This window comes from Rattus norvegicus, chromosome 10 (genome assembly GCF_021556685.1).
Source record: "Rattus norvegicus strain SHRSP/BbbUtx chromosome 10, alternate assembly SHRSP_T2T, whole genome shotgun sequence".
Lineage (NCBI taxonomy): Eukaryota > Metazoa > Chordata > Mammalia > Rodentia > Muridae > Rattus > Rattus norvegicus.
In genome coordinates, this window is record NC_141543.1 from 19,773,272 (window position 1) to 19,782,213 (window position 8,942).

Here is an 8,942-nt window from a genome sequence, read left to right on the forward strand (position 1 = left end):
TACCTACTTGTCTGGCCATCACCTCCAGAAAGCCTTCCCTAACCTCTCCTCTCTAGTCAGTATATATTGAGTATGCATGCCATCCTGGATGGTTGTGAGCTACCATGTGGTTGCTGGGATTTGAACTCAGGATCTCTGGAAGAGCAGTCAGAGCTCTTAACCACTGAGCCATCTCTCCAACTGCATGCCATCCTGGATATCCCCAGACCTGTACCCTTTAGTGCCAAGAGAGCCAGAGGGAAGGTAGAGGAAGAGAGTCAGCTTCCAAAACTGATCTGGGCCAGTGTCTCCTGGAGAGTCCTGAGGAAAAGGCACCCTGCTGTGGAAATCACTACCAGGAGGTGGGAACCATAGCCAGTGCCAAAGAGAGAGTCATTGGGGAATACACTTGGGACGGATTAAGTGGAGGGATTTGGAGTCTCCAGTGGTGATATAGGACAGTGTGGACCTCCCTGGGAGAGCTCAGAGGGGAACCAGCATGTCTTCAACAAATCCCATTTACAGCTAGATCTGAAGAAGGACTTCCTGGGTCCCTGCATGTACTAACATGCTTCCCAGACAGTGCTGGGCTAAAACCCGCCTACAGGGCTGCTGGCACCAGCTTGCCCTGACAAGCACATGTAGCCTGGTGTCTGGGACTGGTTTTGGGTGGTGCATGTCCCCCTTGGCCCTAGCTGACCTTGGAGTGGGAACTAAATGTCTGTGGGTCATTGGAGTTCTCTGCCTCTCAGAGGCAGCCTGCAGTCTGAGACTTGTTCAGATGCCAGGAGGCCCACGGACTACTGATTAATAAACAGAACCAAGGGAGGAGGCTGAGTGTCTGTGGCGGGGCAGCCACTGGATAGCCAGGAATGTCGGACCGGGGCAGAAGGAAGATTTAGACACAGTTATCTTTTCCCTGGGTCAGAGCGGCTTATTCGTCAACCCGGAGTCTTTTCCTCCTCTGCCTTCTTAGAGAGCAGCTCTGAGGACCTGGTAAACCTGGAACAGAACATGGAGGCATGTGTGTGTGTGTGTGTGTGTGTGTGTGTGTGTGTGTGTGTGTGTGTGTGTGTGTGTGTGAGAGAGAGAGAGAGAGAGAGAGAGAGAGAGAGAGAGAGAGAGAGAGAGAGAGGTGGGGGTGGGGAGAAGTTTCTGCAGTGTTTAGCAGGTTTCACATGTGTGAGGGTCCCAGGAATCTCACTAGGCTCAGAGGAAGCTCCCCTGTCTCCTAGTACTAGCCTTTCCACTCCTCTGGGGGAACCGTTTTGCAACTTCCCGAAGGGGTCACTGACATATTGGGGAGGCCAGCTCTATTTGATACACTGAGTCTAAAATGATGGCCCGACTATCGGATAAGCTCTCTCCACAGAGCAAGGCTCCCACACTAATGGATGGCAAGGAATGGAATGAGAATTCCCAACTCAGGCTCAAAGATGCATGGGGACCCGCTCTGCGCAGCACGAATGCCTGGCTTCCTCCTTCCTGCAGAGGCGGATTCCTGGGCCTGATGTCTGCGGAGTCCTCCAGTGATGAGGCTCCGGCTCCCTGGAACAAGGGCTGAGTCCGCACACCTGTCACCGTGGTCCCAAAGAAGCGTAAATAGATTTTTAAAGGACAGAGCAGGGGCTCCCACTCGCACAGCCTTGTGTCCCTCAGCGCCACAGCATTCCCGTAGAGTAAGAGCGAAGGCTTTGGAGCCAAGCGAGCCAAGACTTTGGAGACCAGCTCAGGAGGAGTGTTGGGGTAGCTGGGATAGCTTCTGGTCGTGCTGGAAGTTAGCTGGAGTCGCCAGTCCCAGGCAGGGTCTGGGCTCGGGACGGGGAGGGGCGTCTCGCCCCGCCCAGCTCCCGCCCCTCTCCGGCTCTCGGGTTGCGAGGCTGCAGAGCTCAACCCAGAAGCCGGGCGCCCTGAGGCTGAGCGTGCGACGTGCTATAGCCGGGATGCGCGGCTGTCTGCGGCTCCCGCTCCCGGGCCTGGGCGCTGTGCGACCCCATGGCAGGTAGCAGTGTCCTGGGCGGCGGGGCCGGGGACCTCCAGGGCGTAGGGACGGGCCAGGGGACTGCACTGCGTGCTCCCCGTGCTCTGCTGGCGCTCACAGCTCTGTTGCTAAGCGCCTACTGCCTCTTTGCCCTCCCCGGCCGCTGTCCACCTGCCGCCCGCGCCCCTGCTCCGGTTCCCGCACCAGCCGAGCCGCCCCAAGCCTCCCGCCGTCTGGGAGCGCCCGGCCTGCCGGTGGCCAGCGGCCCGGGGCGCCGGCGCTTCCCCCAGGCGCTCATCGTGGGCGTGAAGAAAGGCGGCACGCGCGCGTTGCTGGAGTTCCTGCGCTTGCACCCCGACGTCCGTGCACTTGGCTCTGAACCCCACTTCTTCGACAGGTGCTATGATCGCGGCCTCGCCTGGTACCGGTGAGCGCCCCTGCTGGTCCGCGCCTTCGGCGTTGGTGTGTGCCTTGGACTGTGCTTTCTTAGAACACAGGATGAATAGGGTAGAGTCCTGGGCACCGGGTCTGAAACAAGTCTGTTAGGGAAATAGACTTGATCTGCCGGACACAGTGGCCCTCGAAGGAGAGGCCATTTTTAGCCAAGGGTCGCTGGAATTAGAAAATCCCAGGAAAAACTCTTCTTCTGTTGTGTGGCCGAGGGACTCAGAGAGGCATGATAGTAGCCTGACAGTAGTTTCAAGCCAGTGAGATAACTGGGTAGGTAGACTTCCCTTTTTAGAGCGTTAGGTACTGGGGATTGAACCTGAAACCTCAGATGAACTAAACAAGTATTCCACCACTGAGCTACTAATATATACCCATATATTATTATGGTTTATATTAATATAATCCCAGTGCGAGTATTTGGGAGCCTTAGAGATACTTGGAGCTCAGTCACTTATTATCCCTTCGCGTCTGTCCATTCTCCGCTATAACTCTGGGTAAGTAATTATCTGACCATTAGTCAAATGTATTAAGGAGGGGCCTGCAGGTTTCCAGAAGCTTTCTAGAAAATGCCTTTCCATCCCTAAGAATCTCCCCGACCCTGCCTGCATCAGGGGAGTCCTTTGTAGCTGCTGGAGTCTGGGGAAAGTTAGGTCTGGGCTTTGACGGGGAGACTCAAAGGAGACTCTGCTCTTTGGTACAGCCCAAGGGTGGGGACTGGATACACCCTCCTGCAGCTGTCCTTTCTACACACAGGAGAGAGTTGGGGTGCAGCCGTGGAATGTGGGGAGCACGACCCCAGCTATAGCAGTATGTCCTGATGGATGGTCAGATATCGGTCAGTCCCTCCCTGCTGGTGTGACTGGACACAGGCCCTGCCCACCGCCTCCTGCAGCTATACAGGCATTGAGGGTACCCTGTTCCTTCATGTAGGGAAATGGGGATTTATAGACTGGCTTGCCTCTTCTGCAAGCCTGTGCTGAGCCCAGATCACCACCTGGGGAGTCAGTGCGGGTGGCACTGCCCAGGCACAGCAGCTTCTGTTTCCCAGGTTCTCTTTTTTCCTAACTTTGCCTTTAGCATTAAGACTGGTGGGTTTGAGGGAGAACAAGCTCCTGACCTCTGATGGGACAGTGCTACACTGATGTTCCCAGCGTGGGAGAAGGGAGTGTTCAGCACAGCATACCACAGTTTCAGAATCCATCTGGAAGTAGTGCAGAGGATGCCGGGGAAGGGAGAAAGCCATGGGCCCAGTCCCATGTCTCAGGGTTGTCCTCTGTGGCTTGCCACTTTGGATTTGCTCAGAAGTGTGGAGCAAGCTAAGTGGCCTGGCTGGGCTTCTGGGCTGTGTGTGTAGCCTAGTGCCTTCACTTGGCTATAGCTGTGAGGGTCGTGTGCTCTCTGGTGACAGTGCCTCAGGTAATGTTCTCTCAGGCCATCACGTGCGTGCACGGAGCCGCTGAAAGTTACCACCTGTGAGTTGATATCTCCAGTCACAGGACCTGTGCTGAGGGAAGGGAGTGGGGAGAGGAGCAGCTACTGGGGAGGTACTGCTCATACTGGGCTGTGATCCACCTCGTTCAGGCAGTGACCTGTGTATCTACTGGACTCGACAGAGGGGCCCTGGGTTGCTCTTGGCACAAGTAGTCTCCTCCCTGGTTCTCCATTATGTCATTTCTTTGGCTTTGTAGTTCTTGCTTTTGGGACAGGGTCTTTTGTAGCGCAGGTTGGCCTCAAATCCTCAGTGTTGCCAAGGATGATATTGAACTCTCATCCTCTTAGCTACACCTGAGTGCAGGGGATTACAGATATCTTTATTACAGGTACTGCTATGGCTCTCTGTCTGTCTGTCTGTCTCTTTCTCTCTGTCTCTGTCTCTCTATCTCTGTCTCTGTCTATGTCTGTCTCTCCCCCCCCGTGTATGTGTGTGTGTGTGTGTGTGTGTGTGTGTGTGTGTGTGTGTGTGTGAGAGAGAGAGAGAGAGAGAGAGAGAGAGAGAGAGAGAATATGCTGACACGACATGAACATGTAGGTCAGAGGCTAATAACTCTTAGGAGTCTTCTCTCTTCCCCCTGTGGGATCTGGAGATTAAACTCAGTCAAAAGATTTGTACAGTAGATGCTTTTACTTGCTGAGCCTTGTCACCCACCCAAAGGGACTTATTTTGTTTGTTTTTGTTTTTTGAGGCAGGGTCCCAGTTCTGCAGTTCTGGCTGGCCTAGAACTTGCAGTGTAGACCAGGCCAGCCTCAGACTCAAAGAGATGGAGGCGTGTGTCACCACATCCAGTCCATGGCTGTTTTTTTGCAGTTCTAGGAGTTGAACTAGGCCCCTGTGCATGCTGGGCAAATCCTGTGCCACCTGAATTACATCCTTAGCGTCCAACAGTCTTCCATTTGGGGGCCATGGCCTAGACCACTCTGAAAATCATTCAGCATTTACTAGCCCACTCACCTTATTTACTGAGTGGTTTGGAGTGTCTGTCAGGTTATATTTTTTGGAGAAGCAAGAAGAGGTAAGAAGGGTACAGGTAGGGGAATCCCTGTAGCTCCTGGGGTTTAAGGGGTTAGCTCATATGAGGGGCTGTCAGGGTGTGCAGGAGGGGGCTGGGCATTTTCTTTGCTCCTGTGGCTAGGGACTTGGTTCTGGGATGGGATCTGTAACCGGTTTCCCCTGGGCTCCTTGGATCTGGGCCAAATGAGGTGTGGGATACAGAGGTTGCGGTGGTGCGCTACAGGGGCTGGGCGAATAGGGGTGTGGTCTCAGGCTGGCTGGGAGCCATGGAGAAATGCAGACCAGATGGGGTGAGCACCGCAACAGGAGGCACAGTTCATAGAGCTACTTGACAGAGCTCCGCTCTGCTTGTTCACACCCTCCAGACACTCAGGTCTCCTCTCCAAGCTCTCCAGGCAAGGCTCTTGGATGCCAAAGATGTCAGTTTGCAGAAGGGCTTGGAGCTGTACTCCATTGAACTTTTCCTGGCAATGGCTGGGTGACATTCCAGTGTGTATACGAGGTAAAGTATTGGGGACAGGAGCTCTGGGAACAGAAGCTCCATGGAATCCCCTCTTTCAGGTGGGCCAGGGGGAGGCCTGAGGCCTATCATTTTCCCTTAGTACTTCCTACACTTTCTCAGTCTTAAGATGCCTGCTTATGAAAGGGGAGGAGTTACTGGAGCACTGTGTCATCCTGATGGAGGACGGAGACATGTGCCCTATACTTCTAAGACCAGCTTTGCCTGGATCCTCACTCTACAGTTTTTTACATTCATTCTGCTGTCGCTCTCTCCCTCTCCCCCCCCACCCCTTTCTCTTCCCTCCCCTCCCCCTTTCCCTCTACTCCACCTCCCCTCCCCCTCTCTCCATTCCCCTTCCCTCCCCCTCCCTCTCCATTCCCTCCCCCTCCCTCTCTCTATTCCCTTCCCCTCCCCCTTTCTCTCCCTTTCCCCTCCCCTCCCCCTCTTTCCCCTCTCCCTTCCCTCCCCCTCCCTCTCCTCCCTCTTCTGAGACAAGATCTTGTGTAGTTTTAGCCTGTTTTCAAATTCCCCATCGTATTGACCTCAGTCCTCAGAGTCCTGAGATTATAGACATGTAACCACCATATCTGGGCCTGCTCTCACTCTTGCCTGATTGAATGGGGGTACACACACAGGTTCCCTGTCCATCATCAGCACCCCAAACCAAGCACCCCAGCATGGTCCCTTGTGCATTTTTACCTGTCCCACATTTGTATTTTCTTGGGAGCCTGAACAGAGAGAGGAAAATGAAGGCCTGTAGGTCAGTAAAGCTAAGCTTAGGCCTGTGTGTCAGCTTGGCCAGAGTGGGTCCTGGGATGGTCAGAAAGGGGTGAGCAATATCCCTGAGAGGATGGTAGTCAGGGCTGGGCGGGTGGCTCTCTCAAAGCTCCACTGCCTCTGCCTCTGTTGACCTAGTTCCTAGCTTTTCTTTGGAGTCATTTGCTCAGCTGACCGGCCCCTCCCTACCTTACTGTGTACTAACAAGCTGTCAAGTGCAGCCGGAGGACAGCTCTCAGGGTGCCTGGGCCTGCCTGGGCTATGCTCTGTGTGGGCTCCCCTCAGTTCTGGGTTTGGCTGTTGTCAGCTGACTTTCTCTGAACATTTGGATTAGGCCAGCACTCTCCTTCAGAATGAAGGCAATTTCAGAAATGCTGGTTCCTGCTGCCTAGGGCCACTAGGGACCTTGGGACAGGCCCTAGGTAGATCAGAACCATATTACTAACTTTTTAAAGGGGTTCTGGGCTCTGCTAGTGACTGTTTGATGTTTTTAGCCCAGAGAGACAACTGAAGGTCAAGAGGGGATGTAATTACATTTAGGGGAGGGTCTTTGGTGGATACATTTGTCGGTAATAATTGATGACCTAATTCATGGTCAGTGATTACAGTAAAGAGGATGTAGGGGCTGTGCCCCAGCCTCGGGGGTGCCTGGTCAAGGCTGGGTGCAGCAGCTTGGAAGGGGTGGTGCAGCGTTGCCAGGTGGCCCTTCGAGATTATGACAACCTTTGTTTACCTTGGAGCCACACCGATGGGCAGCTTTGGTTTGGGGGTATACTGTAGGACGACACTGGGCACCCCTGCCCTTTAGAAGGGTGAGCCCAAGATAAGAGGAGGGGTTGTTTGCCTGTTCCGGAGGGCTGATCTAGCTGGGAAGAGAAATGGCTTTGGAAGAGGTGTATGTTGGGATCACTCAGTTACTCCTCCTGCCATTTCACAGGGGTCTGATGCCACGTACCCTGGATGGGCAGATCACCATGGAGAAGACCCCCAGCTACTTTGTGACTCAGGAGGCTCCCCGCCGAATCCATGATATGTCCCCAGACACCAAGCTGATTGTGGTGGTGCGGAACCCTGTGACCCGGGCCATCTCTGATTATGCACAGACACTCTCCAAGACCCCAGGTTTGCCCAGCTTCCGTGCCCTGGCCTTCCGCCACGGCCTGGGTCCCGTGGACACGGCCTGGAGCGCTGTACGCATTGGCCTCTACGCTCAGCACTTGGACAACTGGCTACGCTACTTCCCTCTGTCCCACTTCCTGTTTGTAAGCGGTGAGCGCCTGGTCAGTGATCCAGCTGGCGAAGTGGGCCGTGTACAGGACTTTTTGGGTCTCAAACGGGTTGTCACTGACAAACACTTCTACTTCAATGCTACCAAGGGCTTCCCCTGCCTCAAAAAGGCCCAGGGTAGTGGGCGCCCCCGATGCTTGGGTAAATCCAAGGGCCGGCCTCACCCCCGAGTGCCGGAGGCTGTGGTTCAGCGCCTGCAGGCTTTCTACCGGCCCTTCAACCGCAAGTTCTACCAGATGACTGGCCAGGACTTTGGCTGGGACTGATCAAGATCTGGCTCAGCCTTCCCCTGGATGCCCAATACCTTTAATTTATGTCCGTTTGACTGGTCATTGCAGTGTTTAGGAAATAAAGACTGGATTTGTCTTCTTCCACTTCGGCTTGAAGGTGGGGGCAGGAGTGGGATTATAAAACCTGTCAGACACTGGCTGCATGCTGGCGTGCCCTGGGAGGTAATCAGTGTCCTTGGTCATATGTCACAGGTGAACACCTGAGGCTCAGAGAGGTTGAGCTCAGTCACGTACAGGTGGCCGTGGAGGGCCTTAGGGGGCTGAGCAGGGTTGTCCATACGTCTAGGATGAAACAGGCTCCAGGCTCCTGAGTGGTGGAGCAAGACAAGGCTGGCTTGGTCAACTGTGTGTTATATCCACTACCCCATTTTATCCTTAGTCCCACATGGAAGCCTAATGGAATGGCTGGGCAGTGGGTAGCAGGTGGGCAGTGGGTAGCAGGTGAGCAGTGGGTAGCAGGTGGGCAGTGGGTAGCAGGTGGGCAGTGGGTAGCAGCTGGGCAGTGGGTAGCAGGTGAGCAGTGGGTAGCAGGTGAGCAGTGGGTAGCAGGTGAGCAGTGGGTAGCAGGTGAGCAGTGGGTAGCAGGTGGGCAGTGGGTAGCAGGTGGGCAGTGGGTAGCAGGTGAGCAGTGGGTAGCAGGTGAGCAGTGGGTAGCAGGTGGGCAGTGGGTAGCAGGTGAGCAGTGGGTAGCAGGTGAGCAGTGGGTAGCAGGTGAGCAGTGGGTAGCAGGTGAGCAGTGGGTAGCAGGTGGGCAGTGGGTAGCAGGTGAGCAGTGGGTAGCAGGTGAGCAGTGGGTAGCAGGTGAGCAGTGGGTAGCAGGTGAGCAGTGGGTAGCAGGTGAGCAGTGGGTAGCAGCTGGGCAGAGGGTAGCAGGTGGGCAGTGGGTAGCAGGTGAGCAGTGGGTAGCAGTTGGGCAGTGGGTAGCAGGTGAGCAGTGGGTAGCAGTTGGGCAGAGGGTAGCAGGTGGATAATGGGTAGCAGGTGAGCAGTGAGTAGCAGGTGAGCAGTGGGTAGAAGCTGGACAGTGGGTAGCAGCTGGGCAGTGGGTAGCAGGTGAGCAGTGGGTAGAAGCTGGACAGTGGGTAGCAGCTGGGCAGTGGGTAGCAGCTGGGCAGAGGGTAGCAGCTGGGCAGTGGGTAGCAGGTGAGCAGTGGGTAGCAGCTGGAC

General features: G+C 55.1%; 1 protein-coding gene across 5 annotated transcripts; it reads left to right on the forward strand.

Moving 5' to 3' along the window:
- The first annotated feature begins 1,875 nt into the window (after positions 1–1,875).
- Positions 1,876–7,859, forward strand: Hs3st6 (heparan sulfate-glucosamine 3-sulfotransferase 6). Of its 5 annotated transcripts, XM_087574255.1 has the most exons (3): positions 4,594–4,920; positions 5,285–5,421; positions 7,136–7,859. In XM_087574255.1, exon 3 carries the CDS (start codon positions 7,143–7,145, stop codon positions 7,749–7,751), a length of 609 nt encoding a protein of 202 aa, XP_087430381.1. In that variant the 5' UTR covers positions 4,594–4,920; positions 5,285–5,421; positions 7,136–7,142; the 3' UTR covers positions 7,752–7,859. The 5 variants fall into 5 exon arrangements, with proteins under 5 accessions (XP_087430379.1, XP_087430378.1, NP_001102920.1 ...); XM_087574253.1 differs by lacking the exons at positions 4,594–4,920; positions 5,285–5,421 and adding an exon at positions 1,876–2,422; XM_087574252.1 differs by lacking the exons at positions 4,594–4,920; positions 5,285–5,421 and adding an exon at positions 1,876–2,357.
- The last annotated feature ends 1,083 nt before the right edge of the window (positions 7,860–8,942 follow it).